The 19,778-nt window shown below is 42.9% G+C and overlaps 1 protein-coding gene across 1 annotated transcript in view; it reads left to right on the top strand.

Annotated features, from left to right (window-relative positions):
• ORC1 (origin recognition complex subunit 1) overlaps positions 1-18,967 on the top strand; it is a 62,461-nt gene extending 43,494 nt beyond the window's left edge. The window contains exons 14-18 of the mRNA XM_078767513.1: positions 7,144-7,287; positions 9,684-9,803; positions 12,504-12,667; positions 14,292-14,379; positions 18,303-18,967. Of these exons, the coding sequence (XP_078623639.1) occupies positions 7,144-7,287; positions 9,684-9,803; positions 12,504-12,667; positions 14,292-14,379; positions 18,303-18,506 (720 nt within the window). The 3' untranslated portion in view covers positions 18,507-18,967. The remainder of the gene's footprint in view (positions 1-7,143; positions 7,288-9,683; positions 9,804-12,503; positions 12,668-14,291; positions 14,380-18,302) is intronic.
• The last annotated feature ends 811 nt before the right edge of the window (positions 18,968-19,778 follow it).

Here is a 19,778-nt window from a genome sequence, read left to right as displayed (position 1 = left end):
GTTCATGTTTTCATGTTCATGCCATGCCAGGCCACAACTTGTCAGAGTGCCGGTGATAGCTCGCCTTCTCTTTGTGGAAAACACGGTGAGATCCTTAACATCCAACAACTAATGGGACGCAAACGGGGCGCCCAGTTTAGCGGTACACACATTGATGAATCACCCTGCCTGTGATTCACCCATGACAGGTTATAGCTGGGTCGGGATTCAAACCCAGGCTGGACAGTTTAGACTTTAGAGTCAAGTGTGCGTACCTCCAGTCCAGGCCATCCTGCCAACTTGTATGCTGCATACAGGTGAAATATAAAGCGCGAGATATTTTTATATATACTGTATATTTAAAAAAAAATTGGTGTGGTTTTTGGCGGGCTGGAACGGATTAATAGCATTTCAATGCATTTCAATGGGGAAATTTGATTTGAGATACGAGCAATTTGAGTTACGAGCTCGGTCACAGAACGAATTAAACTCGTAAGTCAAGGTTCCACTGTATATATATATGTATATATATATAGATATAGATTTTATAGATATAGATTTATATATATATAGATATAGATTTATATATAGATTTATATATAGATATAGATATAGATTTATAGATATAGATTTATATATAGATTTATATATAGATATAGATATAGATTTATAGATATAGATTTGTATATATAGATTTATATGTATAGATATAGATTTATTTTTATATATATATATACAGACTTGGCATTTAATATGGAATATTTTTTTTCTGGGGGTGAACTTACTTTTCAAGATGTCTTAGAACCAAAAGTTCATTGGAATTATGTTGAAATTATTCTAGATTTTGTTAATGTGACCTTTAAAAGAAACAAAAACCACATTTGACATTTCGAAACAAATAAATTGATCCTTGAAAGTGATGTAAACTGATATCGAACTCAATTCATGGACAGTACTGTGTTAAGCTTCTGTACGTTTTCCAGAAGTATCTCTTTATTTTGCACATTAGCCCAATTTTTTTTTAACAAAAACAAAAGTTATTACGACTGGGATTACGGAGAGTAAAATTACAGTTCAGTACTTCGTGGAACCCCCACGAGCATTCAGGAGAGCACGTACACGTTGAGGCATGCTGTTCACGAGATTTGCCAAGGTTTGGACAGGAATTGCTTGCCACGCAGTGACAATAGCCTGCTGCAATTTACACACAGAGGTCGGCTGCTGGTCCAAGTGGTCGATTTGACGCGTTAATTCTGCCCACAAGTTCTCCATCGGATTCATTTCCGGGGACATGGCAGGCCACTCCATATGCTCTACACCACGGTCAGCAAGAAAGTGTTGGATCATGCGAGCACGATGAGGCCGTGCATTGTCATCTTGGAAGACAATGTTTCCTCGAAAGGTTGCACGAGCAAATGGAAGCAATGTTTCTTCCAGAATGGCCCTGTACTTGAACTGGTTCAGGTTTCCATTCAGAACAACCAGGTCAGTTTTGCCCCCTGCATGAAAAGCAGCCCAAACGGTCACCCCACCACCTCCAGCTTGGACTCTTGGCACTATACAATCTTTGTTGTAGGCTTCATGCACTTGTCTGCGCACTCGGACCCGGCCATCTTGACGATAGACCAGAAATCTAGATTCGTCACTGAAGATCATGTGATTCCAGTGTCCTGGCTGCCATTGACGGTGCTCTCTGGCCCACTGCAATCGGCGCTGGCGGTGTTGTCTGGTCAGGCGTGGCTTTCTCAGGGGACGCCTGGCATGATAGCCTGCTTGAACCAGTCGTTGGTTGAATAGCCTTCTGGATACAGGCACATTTGTCAGTTGCTGCCACTCAGCCCCAAGCCGATTAGCTGACTTGGTATGGCCATTGCGGACTAACCGGTGCAGCTGGCGATCATCCCTCCTTGTGGTTCTGCGGGGACGTCCTGGCCTCGGTATTGGAGTAGGGACACCCCTCTGAGCATTTCGTTTCAGGATCTTTGACACCTGACCTTGACTGATGCCATACTGCCGAGCAATAGCACGCTGTTTCATGCCGTAATTTCGTAAAGCCACCACTCCATGACAAACAGCATTGTCGAGTTGACGGACCATCTCCAGAGGAAGCAGCAATAACTTTTGGAGACGTGCAGCAGTTGTTTTCCAGTAATACAGAACGCAACAACCCTTGTATACCCGACTGTGAAGCCAATCATCAAATGCACCTGTCCGTACATTTTGCCACGCCACCTGTGATATAATCCTGTTGTTGACTTCTTGCCGCGACAGACAATCAATGACATGGTTCTTTTAACAAATAAATCACCAAAGTGTAAAAGAAACTCACCAGATTGATATACTGAGTTAAGAAAGTAAACCCAAGTCAAGAAAAAAAAAATATTCCATATTAAATGCCAAGTCTGTGTATATATATATATATATATATATATATATATATATATATATATATATATATATTGTTGCGGAAATGAGGATTGTGTTTTTTTATTGTGTGTATTATTATTATTGCTTTATTCTGAGCCCTCCTTGCTCCAGTGCGTATAAAGGTCAAAAGGGCGTCCCGGTAGTTAATTCCATAAAGCATACATTGAAGGACACTATAATATCCCTGTTCAGTAGTTTATTTCCTTATTCTGTGTATTAGGGTAAGGCTTTGTCTTCCATTAAAATGACACTCCATTGCACCAAGTGAAATAGATAGATTCCCTTCAATCCCATTCCCAAAACCTCCATTTCCCCTTTCGTCATGGCCAAGCCAGTTTGTTACAGCTGTGGGTTGTTTTCGCCCCCAAAGCCGCCATTGAACATGTGCTCGGGTCGGGGAAGAAAGGCGTGCCCGCCCGTCGTCATCAAGGGCGGAGCCAGAGGGTCGCGTGACCAACCAGGGCCGAGGTGAGCACCCCGATGGGCGTGTCCTGAAGGCCAGCGGCTTTATCGCAGGAGGCGCTATAAAGGCGCGCGCGGAAGAAGTTGCGAAGAGCTGAGTTGTGTGGTTTTGGTTAGAGTTGGTCGTTAGTTGGTCGTCAGTGGTGGTCAGTGGTTGCGTCGAGTGGTTGCGTTGGTTGCGTCGAGTTGTCGGTGGTGAGGATTGATTGGGCCAAGAGAGAGAGAAAGAGTGGTTGGATCAAGAAAGAGAGAGGAGAGAACCCGTCACGCCAGACCCCCCACCAGCGCGTCGGCTCCACCAAGCAGCTCCGACCCGTGATCCCCCGCACACGACAGGATCGGTGGACTCAGCGGCCGTTGAGGTCCAGCCCGACGTCCCGTGCGGGATCAAGCTCCAGCCAGCTCCGTGCCGTCCTCCCCCTCCAGCCACACACACCTCCTTCCAGCCAATCCACTCTGCAATCCCCCATTCGTGTATGTGAGTTTGTTCTGTTTGTTCTGTCCAGGGAATAAGTTAAGCTAGTAATTTTCACTGTGTCACGTGCTTTTTCAATGTTCCCTGTACATAACCGTGACGGCTCCTTTTGCTTGTGTGTGTAAATAATAAATCCCGTTACTCTTCTGTACGTCTTCTTCTTCCTCTTTACATTCGGTCGCTTCAGAGTTTTCCATATTGTATATCTGTGGCGCGATACGGCCAACATTAGGGTGAATCGGGGAAACTGTTAGGTCGCGGTGCCATCCGCTCGGCAAACATAACATCCTTAACCGCGGACCGTAACAATATATATATATATATATATATATATATATATATTGTTACTGATCACGGTTTAGATGTTACTTTGCCGAGCGAAGGCTCCGCGACCGAACAGTTATTCCCCGATTAGAACCCGATTCCACCCAAACGTTGGCCGGATCGCACCGCGGCTGCTCAATGAGGGAAAAGACTAAAACGACGAATGCAAAGAGGAAGACGAAGGCAAAGAAAGGTTTGGAAATACTACTGAATTTATTTACTATTTACACACATAAGCAAAAAGCAAGCAGTCACGTTTATTTACAACACATAAGACCCAGGTGACACAGTGCAAATACTAGCTTATCCAGACTTAATTAAATACCCAGGGACAAGACACACAGAACAAACTCACGTACACAAGAAGGGTGGAGGAAAGGAATGAATGCTGGAAGGAGGAATGGGAAGGTTCAGCTGGGGCAGATGGTTCGGGCTTGATCCCGCACGGGACGTCGGCTGGACCTCGACGGCAACCGATGCCACCGCTATCTGGTCCCCGCGGGGTAACGGGTTGAAGCTGCCTGGTGGAGTCAACGCTGCTTGTGGAGCCAAAGCTGCTTCCCTGGCTCACCTCAGGGCGCGTCTGCCGTCTCTGGCGCAACTGCTGGTAATTGACCTTGAACCTTCTCTCTCTTGGCCCTGGTGTCTCCTCACCACCGACAACTCAACGCAACCAACGCAACCACTGACCACTCGACGCCACCACTTCTTACCGCAACCAACGCAACCACTGACCCTCCACTGACGACCAACTGACGACTCCCCCCTCGCTTCTTGCGCGTGCGTCTTTATAGCGCCTCCAGCGATCAAGCCGCCGGCCTTCAGGACACGCCCATCGGTGTGCTCACCTCGGCCCTGGTTGGTCATGCGACCCTCTGGCTCCGCCCTTGATGACGACGGGCGGGCACGCCCCTCTTCCCCGACCCGAGCACTTGTTCAATGGTGGTTTTGGAGGGGAGGTAATTGGCAATCGAGGCTCGGCAATGACGAAAGGGGATGTGAAAGGAAATGGAGATTTTGGGGATGGGAATGAAAGGGGATCTATTCTCTTTCACTGGTGCAATGGAGTACTTCAATTAATGGGAGACACAGCCTTACCCTAAAACACAGAATAAGAGATAACTATCAAACAGGGGTATTCTATTATTTGGCTGACGTGTATGCTTGTGGACTAATTATGGGATGCCCTTTCACCTTTACACAGCTCCGGAGGCAGGGGGGCGCAGAATAAACAATAATAACAATTCACACAATCAAAAAAAATATACAGTTCTCAAATCCGCAACAATATATATATATATATATATATATTTATATAGATATAGATTTATATAGATTTATAGATATAGATATCGATTTATATATATATAGACATAGATATAGATTTATATCGATATAGATTTATTTCGATATAGATTTATATATATATAGATATAGATTTATATAGATATAGACATAGATATAGATTTATATAGATATAGATATAGATTTATATAGATATAGGTTTATAGATATAGATTTATAGCACCCTGTATATATATATATACAGGGTGCTCCAGAAACCTTGGGCACATTTTAGTGCAAAACAAAACATGATTACTCGTAAATGGATGTGACCACTTCAACACACACAGGCATCAAGTGATACGCAACAGGGTGTGGTGCATCACATGATATGGATCTGGGTGAGCTTCGCTCACTGTGCTGCATGCGTTTGTCTTTGCATTAGTTCAGTTCATTACCTTCGCAAAAGCGGAAGGTTATGTTTTGATCGCTGTGTATTTATTTGTATGTCTGTGTGTGTGTGTGTGTGTGTGTATGTTATTCGCATAACTCAAAAAGTATTCAACCGAATTGCATGAAATTTGGTGGGATGATTGGTTATTATACGGGACACATTTGATTAGATTTTGGGAGCAATCGGGTCAAAGGTCAAGGTCAAGGTCACGAAAAGGTCAAAATCGTATTTTTATTTGTCATAACTCGGTCAATTCTTATCCGATTTGCATGAAATCAGCACCAAACTGTTCACTGTTCTGTTCCCTACACTCCCATGCCAAGTACAGAACAGTAGCTGCGGCGAAGGTATGCGCTCTACCGAGTGCCCGTTCTAGTTGTGAATTTGATGCCCTAATATGACGGAGGATATCGTGAGACAGAAAATTCACACTGTACGCTTGTATGCTGTATCTGGAAATTCGGCTGAAGTTCACAGACAACTTGTCAAAGAATGTGGCACCGATGCAATTAACAGAAGAACCATCGGCAGAGTAAACAAACAGTTTGATGAAACCGGCAGCGTTCTTCCAAAACAGTCACCAGGTAGGCCCCGTACTGTTCGAACTGAGGAAAGCAGTGCGGTCATTCAACAACAACTCGACAGTAACACACCATTATCAACTCGTCGTTTATCAAACGTCACCAACATTAGCCGATCATCGATTCGAATAATACTAAAAGACCTAACCATACATTCCCAGATTAATTCACCAACTATCTGAGGATGATTTTGACATGTTGAGGCATGTGAGACATTGCTTGTGTTAATGGATATGGACAATGATTTGCAGAACAGGATCTTGTGGTCAGATGAATCCAAGTTTACTTTATCTGGTTCTGTGAATCGCAATAACAGCGTGATACGGGCAGTGGACAACCCACGATTTACTGTTGAGCACAACGTCCAGTATCAAGCAGGTGTGTCTGTCTGGGCAGGCATTTCTTCTGGAGGCATTGTTGGACCAATAGTTTTCGAAGAAAATGTGAATGCTGCAAATTACCTTCTAATGTTGGAGCAGCATGTATTTCCACTCAGATTGCCAAATGTGGTTCATGCATGATGGTGCGTCTGCTCATTATGCTTCCAGTGTACGCCAGGCCCTTGATTTGAACATTACAGACAAATGAATTGGCCGTCGTGGTCCAATTGAATGGCCGCCATGGTCTTGTGAATTAACAACACCCTGTGATTTCTTCCTTTGGGGTTTCCTCAAACACAAAGTGTATGCGAGGAATGCTACGACCCTTAGAGACTTGTAACAATTCATCCATAATGAGATTGCTGCCATAATGACTGAAACATGCAGAACTGTGTGTCAGAGTGCAGTTTGAACATTTGAACTGATCTGTTTCATGTATATTAGACTGATTAGACTGTTTAACGAGTAATCTTATTTTGTTTTGCACCAAATATACAACAATAATAAACTTAGTTGTTTGTTGCAGGTATCGTTCTTCAAAATGTGCCCAGAGTTTTTGGACCACTCTGTGTGTGTATATATATATATATTATAATATAATTGATCTGTGCCTCAAAATCTCATGATTTTCCCGACTCGTACTTTACACTTTTGGAACCAAACTCTTGAGCAGTCCTCAAACGTTGTGCATGCTTGCTTTACTCACTGTTGTTCTAAAACGTAATCACCGCAAATGTTTCTGGTTGGTCAAATCCCATTCATGAGTTTTGTTTTCAGGTTGACTCGCTGTGCTCACGACCTACTGTGATATACCGCCTGCTGGACTGGCCGAGTCACCGAGGGTCACGTCTCATCGTAGTTGCCATTGCCAACACATTGGACCTCCCAGAACGTTTACAAGGCCGACTTGCCAGCCGATTGGTACTCATCGCCTGATTCTCAGCAGATTGAGGATTCCTCAGATTTCCTTGTCGTTTTATTGCTGTCAAAGTAAAACAAAATTCAATTAGCAATTTAATGCATATCTATACTATACACAAAGAATTAAGTTAAGCACCCCCCCCCGTTTTTTTACAACCTCGCACATTACAAGTTTGTTGTCGTCAAAACAGTGTAATATACCCATGATATTGCTATATTTTCTGGAGAAGTGATGTTATGGTCACATAAAAACATAACAATCATGCCGTTTTCAATATTTTATTCTGAATAATTTAAGGTGCAATTTTTTGGGAATTTTAGGCATATTTTCACCTCAATTTAAGTATGGAGCTATAGGTCCATCACGGACAGTGTGGATGACGTTTATGTTTTCTAACGTACAGTCATTGTTCTGAGAAGACCTCTAGCGATCTTTGCGTCAATAACGTGTGTAGGACCCACGTGATCGGATCACTGACTCAACCAATCACTTTTTTTCACTTTGATCACTCAATTTCATCAATGGATAATTGCTAATGTCATACCAATCATTATTTGATCTCACATACCTTAGAATATATGCCAATGTATACATATACACAAAGAATATATATTAGGGGGTGCTTACCTTAATTCGTTGTGTAGGGGTGCTTAACTTAATTCTTTGTGTATATAAGAGAGCCGTGTGTGTGTGTGTGTGTGTGTGTGTGTGTGTGTGTGTGTGTGTGTGTGTGTGTGTGTGTGTGTGTGTGTGTGTGTGTGTGTGTGTGTGTGTGTGTGTCAGTAAAGGAAGTGGTTTTGAACAGGAGATTATGAATAGAGTTGTAGCAGGATGGCAAAAATCGTGGGAATTTCTTCCAGGATTTTATGCAAAAAATTGTCTCTAAAATTGAAAGTAAAAGTGTATAAAACAATAGTATGACCAGTTTTCATGTATGCATCAGAGATCTGGACTTTGCAGAAGGAAAATAAAGAAATTGGAGAGAATGGAAATGTGAATGCTTGGGTGGGTGAATGGTGTGCCATTGAGGCATAGAAGAAGGAATGAGGATATTAGGAATGAGTTTGTTGTTAGGAACATGCCATAACATATAAGAGCATCAAGTTTGAGGGGGTTCGGGTATGTATAGAGGACTGAGATCACCCGATAAGAACTGTTTCGGAAAAAGGAGCACAGAGAGACAGGCTACGATAGAGGCATGTTATTTTTACAGGACTAGCACATTACCTGTGGGGTGATTGGGTCACCCTCCTACAGTGACACAGATTTTGATACAGATTACATTTTTACTGTGAGTAATCCTGAACGTCCTTCATACGGACTGCATACTCTGATAAATCACCTGTGAAACACGGAGATGACAGTTAATAGCTGGATCGAGATTCAAACCCAGGTCTTTAGGTCTCCAGGTCTTTAAAACGGCTGTTCACGACCATCTCTTATCTTCCCCAATCCAAAACCTTGATCTTTTCTACCCCCGCTAATTTCACCCCAAATCCACTTTTATGAGGTGACCTTTGTCTTCTTTTCTGGAAGTCCTTGGTGTCCTTGCCTTTTATACCTATCCTGCCTCCCCCCAGGCCCTCTCCTTCCCACACATCTCCCGATGTCCCTGCTCTCAAATGTTGTTTGTGTGCTTCCTCCCCTTTTCTCCCCATCTTGTCGACCGCTCCCCTTTTTATATACTTTGTTTGCTTGCTTGTTTGTTTGATTTGTTTGTTTGATAAATGTTAGCTCTTTCATGAGACTCGACTCTGTATAAAAAAAAAACAAAAAAAAAACCCAAAACCCAGTCTAGACAGCTTAGGTAAGTGTGCGTACCTCTAGGCCATCTTGCCAGCCATATATATGTTTTTGTATATAGATATAAATTAAAAGAGGCTCTTCTGGCTAAACATTTGCATAGGATTTGTGTATTAGGCATGAGGAAATGAGGGTCATAAAGAAGACATACCACAAAATCATTTACTTGTAACCAAGCTATGTTTGGTTAAATAATGAATTAAACCACCTAAGCTGATGAAGCGGTGAGGCACAGACTGAGTCCCATAACGGCAATTGCAGCACTAACTGTTAGCGACACGTGTCTGCTGAACATGCTGAGCACCATGAGTTAGGAAGTGATGTGCACGTGTCGTTCAGCATTGTGTCGCTTTTAGGTCGGCAGAGCCTTTCGTGATCATGCCTGACTGCAGTTCCACCTCCTAACTGAAGTAGATATGTATGCATACACACAAATGCTCCTACTTCATTATCAATGTACAGGTACTTTTCAAAGTTTACATCGAGATGGGAGAGGGAGAATACATGTGATAGATAATTCCACTGTTGTGCTTTCATTTACAAATGAAACGGTGCTTCCTTCTCTTCCTTAATCCTTCTAAATGTTCCTCAGGGTGTGACACGACTCGCCTTCCCTCCTTACTCACACAAGCAGTTGGTTCAGGTGCTAGGTGCACGCCTTGAGGGTCTGCAGGCCTTCCATCCTGATGCGCTCGCTCTCGTGGCACGTAAGGTAAATGTGAGGGACACGTTAAATGTGGTATATGCGTGGTATTCTCACACTTATCTTTGAGTTGTTTAGTTGTGCTTTGATTCTCAGCCCAGGTATAAACTGGCAGATTGGTGCTTCGCAGGCAAGGTGTTGCATCACAAAGTGGATGTTAAGTCCCTTGGATGGATGTTGAACTTGGTGTTCCAGGCTTGGCCAATCAGTTCGTGAAATATTTTGGCCAAACTTCCCCCACAGCTGGCCCAAGAATGTGTGATTAAGTTGTGCTGTTAAAGAATGAGAAGTAGTAATCTCAGTAGTAGTGGTAGTGGTCGGGAATTTGACCCAGGACAAAGTGCAGTCTCCCGACTGATCTATCCGATTCTAATTATTTCCAATAATAATAGCGATATAATAATAGCGTGAGTACTCGACTTTGTTATCCCTTTTACGCCGCACCCAGTGACCCGATGCCCACGGCACTAATGGATTTACGATCTACGAAACGCACTCTTTGTTTATCACGTACAGCCATACTCGAAAAATCTGAATTAGCCGACGTTGGGGCCCAAAAGCATCCGATTAACTGCCGATACGACGCCATCTTACGACGCCATCGTATTGGCGTCTGCTGGGCAAAGGCGAAGCAAGCCGTCCGCTGATTGGACAGGTGAAGGCGAAAGCAAGCCGTCCACTGAGTGGACAATCCAGAGCATGCATTTGTGCCGGTGTCAGCGATCGTTGTTCATATACGCACTCTTCATTCTCATCTTTCTTCCTAACTCTTACTCGGACAAGCAAATCCCCTATGCCATCCATAATGGTACACTCCATCCATGCAGTGGTGTAGTCTACGTGATACGCAGGTATACGCCGTATACCCACTAGGAAAGGTCCAGGATTTCCGTATACGCACTTAAAAATGCGCGAGGATACGTAACAACATAGTTTCGTGACAGAACTTTCACACTTTCATTCATAAAAGGCGCTATATAAATAACTTTCATTCATAAAATGCACTATATGAATAAAATTTGATTTGATTTGATAAAATTCACCCCATCTGTGTTAAGAAGCACCGACTAATGGCATTGGGGCTTCCGTGATCTGTGACCCGGATCTGACGTCACCTACCAAGGAACAACCACACAGTTGCTTAGCGGTCATTCTCGGCGCGAAAATAATGTGAATCAATAAAGGAGAAAAACGAAACGAAAAGATGAAACGAAAGCACACTCAAACGACACTCTTTGAGTGTTTTTGCAAGCCTGCTCCTGAAGCTACTGCCGCTTCGGGTGACACTGACGTCACAGAAACTATAGAAAAAGAGCCAGATGAGCCAGATGAGGCTGATGCTATCCTAACGTTACGCGGTAACGTTACAGAAACTGAGCCCGATGCTATCACCCTACCTGGTAAGTGAAAGTAGCATAGTTATCATTAACATAACTGTAACAGCATGGGATTGTTGGTATATTGAATTCTATCTAGAACTAGCTAACCTCACTAACGTTAGTGTGGTGGATCAATAATTGTGGGAGAAGGGGAGAGATGGCTTGTCCACCAACGAGCTGTATGTTGCTAGCTAGCTAAACAGTGCCAAGCTTCGCTGCTTAGAGCGCACTGTGAAAGCTTGGCTAGCTCCCGATGCTCAGTAGTACCCATTGTAAACAACGAGAAAAGAGAGCCAGCTCAGATATACAATAGTGTGTGTCTGTGTGCAGTAGTCAACAGAATACAATGTTTTTATTTCTCCTTGTTTCAGATGATGAGACAGTTGAGATTGAGAACTCCTGGCCAGCCGTGTGGACTAAAAGTCAGGCTAGGGAGTTTAAAAACAGGCATCCTTGGTTAGAGTGGAGGGACGGAAAGTTAGGTAAATATCAGCACACATGCAAAGCTGAGCCAAGGAAGTACGTCACAACATGGTTGAGAAGCCATCGCTCTGCCACGCAAGCAAGGAGGCAATGCACACCTCAGATGCCCGAGTACAACTACAAACATATTTGGAAAGCTTTGTAGACTACCAGGCTACCCACCCTCCCCTTCTTACCCCACCCCAAGCACACTGCCAGCAAACCAGGTGGAACAGGAGCTGGGCTGTCTGTTCGTGTTCCATCCTTTTTCCAGGGCTTGTGGACTAACACAGTGAACCCAGTATGGATACTTTGATGATGTTAAGTGCCTTTTCAACCTTTATTTGTTAACACATTCACATAACATCTAAGCTTAAATAGCTCTTAACTGGCTGAGTCTTGTTGCTAAAAAATTGAAAATAAATTGATGTTGATAACACATAACCAGTGTATCAGAATGCTCTCAATTACGTGTAGATGCATACTGTATGCATTAGTGAGTGTGGTGGTGCTTATGGGGTGTTGCTTCAGGACGGGTGTCGCTCCGGGGCGCGTCGCTCTGGGACGGGTGACTATGAGGCTGGAAGGGAAAAATCACAGTATACCCACTACAAAAAACTAGACTACACCACTGCATCCATACACCACATCCTCCCTTCTGTGGATGTTCCACGGGTTTCGGCTAGTTTCCAATAACCTCTCATCCCATTGTCGGTGCCGAGTTAATGAAGTGCTCATCACTGTTACCAGACTTGGATGAAATTTTCTTTGAACAAGCAAACTATTTCACACTTGGATGTTCATCTGAAGTATAGGATTGAACCCACAGCCTCTAGACATCTTTCGAACTGTTTTTGTATCTCTCCAGGTCGCTGCACTTTCGGGAGATGCCCGTCGGGCCTTGGACATCTGCCGAAGAGCAGCGGAAATTGCATTGAACACACCTCCCCACAGGCGGCAGCGGGTGGAAATGGCACACATGTCCCGTGCATTGGATGAGATGTTTTCATCGCCCTGCATCCTCGCCATCAGGTCCGTATTCCATTTGTCTCTGCCCAAGCCCACGCCTCTGGTTGCAACACGTTAATGTGCAAATTTGCTTTCCGGTCTTCATTTGATTACTTTTTTTTTTTCAATTAAAAGGCCTGCATAATATTTCACTCTTTCAATTATTTTGGCTTCATATTTCACATTTGATTTTGCTTTTTTATTTATCTGCATGTGCACATTGGGACCGTTCACTTGGGAGTGAAATTTGACCTTCTGTATTCTCTTAAAGGCCATGAAGCCATTGTAATGGGAGAAACGAAGACTATCATGAAGAAGTAATTTTAATTGGGTTTACTTTCCATGAAATGGAGAGTAACCTATGATTATTCCCAAAGTTTTTCTTATTATTATTCTTCCACCCTATTTTGCACCTCCGAAAACTTCATAATTAAGTTTCTCAGCAACCGCTGGTTGAATTGACAGGAAATTTTCATCAAATGATCGGCTAGGCTCGTATAATTTTTTAATGCTAATTATGACGTCATAGGCCACTGGTATGGGCGCCATCTTGTAAAACACCTTCAACTTTGCCCCTCTGCATCTCTGAAACGGCTCAATGGAAAAATTTGAGGAATGGCTCATTCTAAAGAACTCTGCAATGGGAACAAAAAACATGTTTATTTAGTATATTAAAAATGCTAACGTTAAACACATATTTGCTCCCATGAAAATGAGATTTTTTTCCCAGATCCTGAGTTAAAAAAAACTCAGAATGCAAAAATTTTCGAAGTCATACGTCACATGGTTCGGCCGCCAAATTTTTTCGTGAAAAACACGAAAACCCCCTTTTCTCCGCAACGGCTGAACAGATCGAGCCCAAACTTGTCATGCATATTCGCATACCCATGATGAACAAAAAAGTCTCCGATCATGACGTCATGCGTCACATGGTTTCGGAGTTTTGACGTTTTTAAGCATAACCTAAAAATGCTATCTTCTCCATTATTCGCGGAGATATCGAGTGGAAACTTTACACAAATATTCATCATGGGGAGAAGTTTCAATCATACTTGAGACGTTTTTATCAGTCACATGGTTTGGCCGCAATAAATGGGGGAGGGTGATGTGTATGTGGTGGGGGGGGTGGGGGGGGGAGGGTGATATATATGTGTGTGTGTGTGTGTGTGGCGATGTGTGGGGGGGGGGGGGGGGAGTGTGTGTGTGTGCGGGTGTGCGGGTGGGGGGGAGTGTGTGTGTGTGTGTGTGTGTGTGTATGGGAATATGTGTGTGTGTGTGTGTGTATGGGAATATGTGTGTGTGTGTGTGTGTGTAGGGTGGGGTGTGTGTGTGTGTGTCGGGGTTGTATCCAAGTGGGTTGTGTTAAAGCATGTCTAATGAAAGTGGGGTTGTATAAAAAGTGGGGTTGCATGAAAGCGGGAAGGCGGAGTAAACCGATCATCACTGCCAGCAGTTTTAAAGTGGCAGTTGTACTTCTATTTGTTACTTCTTTGTGGACCTAAAACACCATATTATTACATATTAATCAAATCCATTGATCATTTATGCTCGGATCAAAGGATCATGAGAGAAGTTCTCAAAAAGGAACATCAAAAGAGTCCAACAGAGTGTTGTTCATTTTAAGCTCTCTTTTGTGCTCCCTATTTAGGCAAGCATCATGGTTGCAGCGTGCATTTCTACAGGCCCTGTTGGCAGAATTTTCTCACTCTGGGGTTGAGGAGGCAACCTTACTGGAGGTACTGATGCAAGCATACATGCACTGTCATCAGTAATGGACTGGCAATGTGTTTTGGATTCCTCTCAAAGGACATTTTGATGATCTTGTGAAGGATGATCTTGATGATTTCATAGACAGGTTGGTGGATTCAGTGCTCCTTATGGCAGAAGAGATTGGTTATTATTTTGAATGTAGTTGTTTTTAAGTGTTTGTTGTCATGATTTTGTTCAATCTTGCAGTAGTATTAGTAGTAGTTTAGCAGGTAATTATTATTGGGTTTATGAAGAAGCACGTGTTTATAAGGCCAAATTGTAGATTGGTTGAAGGAACAGATAGATGCATTGGAAGAGGTAATGGAGTGTGAAAAATCTGTCGATAAAAGTTGGTTACGTTTGGTGAGGGAGTCTGCACAGTAGATAGCTAGTGGTTAGTGCATGTTGAGTGCATGCAGGGGTGAGGACATGGCGAGTGCAGGCAGGGGTTAGGGCGTGGTGTGATGTGCAGGAGTGAGGGTAGGGATGAGGGCATGGTGAGTGCAGGCAGGGGTGAGGGTAGAGATGAGGGCATGGTGAGTGCAGGCAGTGGTGAGGGCATGGTGAGTGCGGGCAGGGGTGAGGGCATGGCGAGTGCAGGCAGGGGCTAGAAAGCACCTTTTGAGTAAGGAAGCTGATATTTGGACACAACACGGCCCTAGTAATTTGGCTATAACGGTTATTTTTGATTTATTGATTAATCAATTAATTGATGAATTATATCATTTTTCAATTAATTACCTAATTAATTTTCAAAAAATTACAGATTCGGATGAAACAGTGGTGGCTTAAGGTATGCTATTACCCCAATTGATTAAGAAATGCATTATTTTACGATTTTTATTTATTTATTTAAATTACGTAATTTATTAATTGATAAATCAATTATTGTACACCGCTCCCTCCCAATTCCATGTGCTTGTGCTGCACGGCGGCATCACCGGGTGCCAAAGGCACCCCAACAATGTCGTGCGCTGGAGGACGTCATTTATTTATTTGGCATGAGGGCGGTGTACTTTGAATGTAGCGCTATTTGTTTTACATTTATTTAGTGTTGTTTTACAATGTACAATACAGAAAATATAAACAATGAAAAGTGTCTGAATTTACTTAAATGTGATGCATTTAATGTGGCAAAGGAACGTAACCCAATATATTTACATTAATTCTCATGAGATAAATTGATCCATTTAATGTCGTTTCACTTAACGTCGTGTTTATGAGAATGTGACCACGTCGTTAACCAAGGACCATGTGTTTTTAATATGTTGATTCTTCATTCTGTAGGAAGGATCGTCGACAGAGTTGTGTTTTTTCAAAGGAGCGGATATAAGGAATATTGAAGGAAGGTTAAATGACAATGTTAGATCATGTGAGAAGAAATATCTCAAAAAGTTGTGGACCAATTTCGATCGAAGTTTCGCAGAGATGTAGAGTATGTGACAAGGACGAAATGATTAGATTTTGGTGAAGATCCTGATTCGGATCCGGCTAGTGCAATTTTTTAGGCGATTCTTCACCATTGGCAGATAGAGCCAAAAACGATACATAGCAGGATATCTCAAAAAGTTGTGGACATATTTGGACGAAACTTAGTGGACCGGTTGTATCTGTGATGAGGACTAATCTATTCGATGTTGGTGAAGATAAGAATATGGATTCGGATATGATAATTATTTAATTTTTAAAGTGATTCTTCAACATTGAGTGATGGGGATAAAACCAACATATAGCAGGATATCTCAAAAAGTTATGGACGGATTTGGACGAAACTTGTTGGACAGGTTGTGTGTGTGACAAGGAAGAATCGATTCAATTTTGGTGAAGATTCGGATCCGGATCCGGCTAGTACAATTTTTAGTGATTCTTCACCATTGGGAGATTAGGGCCAAAAACGACATTCAGCAGGATATCTCAAAAAGTTATAGATGGATGATTTTGTCGATACCAAAATATATTTTTAATTTCAACAATTTTCTGGAAGAAATGGTGCATTATTTGAAAAAAGTGCAAAGATGCCAATATTTTTGGCCACGACTATAGCTGTTCACCACCATCTCATGTCACCCACCTCCCCTATCCCCACCCCAACCCCACACTCCCACCCAATCCACAACCATGATATTTTCTAACCCCATTAACCCTCCCCAAGCCCACCCCTTTCCAAGTTTGCAGTTTTTCCTTGGACTTCTGTGATTGAGAGTTTGTGGCTTTATCCACCTTGTTCACCCTATATCCTCCGCTACCCCTCATTCTTCCCCACATCTCTGCTTTCTCCAAGTCTCTTCTTTCTTTCTGCTCTTGGCATGTCCTCCCCCTCTTCCTAAATCCGAATATGGTGTAGAATGTGGAGGAAGGAGAGCATTTAGGGATAAGTGACAGAAACCTAATATGTGCAAGTATTCTGTTCAGCATAGTGGAATAAGGCTATTAGCAAACTTTGAGAGTATGAGGAGAGAGTTAGGTGCTCTTGATAGGGTCAAATTACCAGTAAGGTAATCAGCATCAGAGAAAAAGTACACCTTAAGGAGCAAATCAGCAGTGTACAGGTGTATGTTCCAGTGAGGTTTAAATCCATAGGTAGTAAGAGACCAGGGTAGTTGAGCAGGGAATTGTGGAGTGCTATTAAGGTTAAGCAGAAGACATTTATTAGGTACTGCACATCAGGACTGGAGGCAGACTCAGGTAATTATCCGAGTAAACAAAGGCAAATTAACAAAATTACTGGATAATATGAGATGGATATGGCCAAGGATGCTAAACTAAAAAGCAAGGAATATTTTAAGTACAAAATGGGTAAAGAGCAGTTTAAGACAAGTGTGGGCCCATTGAGGAATAACACAGGGAGATTGCTTTGTTATGAAAGGGGAATGGCAGGCTTATTAAATAGTTATATGACCAACTAATCTTGCTCGTGAAGGTTAGTGTCGATCTGTATCGGTGGACAGGCAGTAAAATCAACAGGATGTTGATCGAAGAATGCTAACTGCTGGGGGAAGCAAGAAGCTGACAATTTTAGGTGTTAACCTATTTTGGGTTAAAATAGACACCTCTTTTGCTCCATAAAAATGTCCCACTGACTGCGGAGAGAAAATTCATGCCATGAGATGGCTGCGCTGGTAACCATTGTGTTCTGGGAAGTTACTTCCCCCTCCCTCCTCCAACCCCCTTAAGGTCAATGGCTGCTTGTTTCGTGTTAAAAGATGTGTGTCGTCAGCTGGTATCTCCATATGTGAGTGTCAGAAGGTGGAACGGTGTCCTTCCAGGGCTCAAAGTATCCAATGGAGAATCTTTTATTGCTAACTCTGATGTCATAGGTCACATGGCATGGCAGCTTTATTGGATTAAAGGGAAAAAATTGGACATTATTTTCTCTGCAACCACTCAACGAAAAAATGGAAACTTGGCAAATGTCATCGACTCCCCATGGGGTATATGGGACGATAATGATATCAGTGAAATGGTATTCCAGCCATAATTGGTTGAATTGAATTTTTATCTGAAAAATCTGAAACTTCGTATATCTGATCTACAACCCGATGTGAGTGAATAATTAAATTTATGACATTCATAACCCATGCCAAGAAACTACGGGACATAATAGGGTGCATGGATGATACTGGTATATATGGGCCATAATAGCAGTACAGTAGGCCATATTAGTCGTGGATTCAGTTAACGATGGTATTTTTGTTCAGAATGAACATGCGAGGCAAGACTGTGCATTCGACGAGTCCCTTTCTAGTTCGCAAAGTTTTCTTCTGAGGGCTCTTTTCACGGACCTTTTCCAACTGTAGTTGTTTTAGAGTAATATTGCCAGGGATGATTTTAAAGTTTGCGTGTGCATGCATCGATCACCCGTGCATGAGCTTCAGACCTCATAATAGAAACCATTATTTTGCTTCTGCAGGTTTATCCTCGCTTGGTGTCTCTTTGTCGGCTGGAAGGCATATCACCCCCTTCGATGTCGAGGACGTATGCCTCCTGTGCGGCTCTCTATGCCTGCCGCCTCGTCCTTGCCGACATGGCCCGTAGGCCTTGGCGGCTCCGGCTCAGTGGCAGCCGCGATGACGTTACCTTTGCATTGCGAGGGGCCGAGGGCCTCAAGATCTGAGAGCCTGTTGGATAACGAGTGAAAGTGTTTGGAAGATATCTTTGGAAAATATCTTGCATCATCCAAACGTTTTATTGATGTAATGCACTTTCTGCTCGTTGTGCTTCTGCACGTAGATTGCTTCATGTTGTGAAGTTTCAGCAAAATGTGGTTCTATTGTTCTGGACAGTTAAGACTAAAGGGGTTCATGAAAGGTAATTTTAAATTTTGTGCAGATTAACAGAAATGTGCAATTACGCAAGCTTAATATCTTACTCTTTTAATGGAAAGGTTTTCATTTTCTCCTGGAAGTCCCTGTTGTTGCCACATAAAGCAATTTTAGGGAGCACTTGAGATACTTGGGATGGCGAGGTGTAACCGTTCCCAATCAACCTAGCTTTTAACTCAGGTATTACACTAATGGCGACTTTTATATGTTCATTTACACATTCAAACAAATAAAGTGAAGTTGTCATCTTGTACATTTTAGATGAATTTGGCAGCTGTGTGGTATGGGAGGGGAGGAGGAAGGGTATCATCAATAATAAAGAGACCTGATAATTGTGGGTAGGGAAAACAGGCAAAATGGTGCATGCAAAATGGCAAAAAGACGACCGGTAAGTCGATTAATTTTTTTATGCAGCACGTGGCTGCTGTTTTGCTTCATTGCTGGGAGCATGGCTCTGCTATTTGCTGATGCAATGCCCCCTGCAGGTTAGAGCTTGAGATGGCGGCAGGTTAGAGCTTGAGATTCTTCGCTTTGGAGGCTAGCTTGGAAATGTGGTTTTCCCAGGAAATATCATGGCAGATATTGAGACACAAAAGCTCGAGTGACAGAACTTCTTGGAGAAGATTGTTGAGAAAGTAGATGGGAGGGTTGTGCAGTCGGTCTTTTTGGAGAGACATAGTAAGAGTATGAGATTTGTCAGGATTGAAAGACACGTTCCACTTGTTTGACCAGTCTGTGATTTTTGTCCAGGTCTGCAGAGAGTGAGGAGGCTGCAGACTGCCGATCTGAGGGATGAGGAATGGAGCGGCAGAGAGTGGAGTCATCAGCAAAGAGATAGAGAGGATTTTCCAGAGAGTTGGGAGAGATCATTGATGAAGGCCAGAAAAAGCACAGGGCCCAGAACACTGCCTTGGGGAACTCCAGCCTGAACAGGAAGGGGAGATGAGAGAAATCCATTCAGGGCCACACGTTGACTCTGACCAGAGAGGAAGTCCGCAACCCCATGTGTGGAGATTTCCATGGATATGTTGTGGCTTCTTTTCGGACACCTTTCTTCGCAAAAC

This window comes from Myxine glutinosa, chromosome 13 (assembly GCF_964187855.1).
Source record: "Myxine glutinosa chromosome 13, kmMyxGlut1.1, whole genome shotgun sequence".
NCBI lineage: Eukaryota > Metazoa > Chordata > Myxini > Myxiniformes > Myxinidae > Myxine > Myxine glutinosa.
This window is presented reverse-complemented; position numbering and strand designations above follow the sequence as displayed.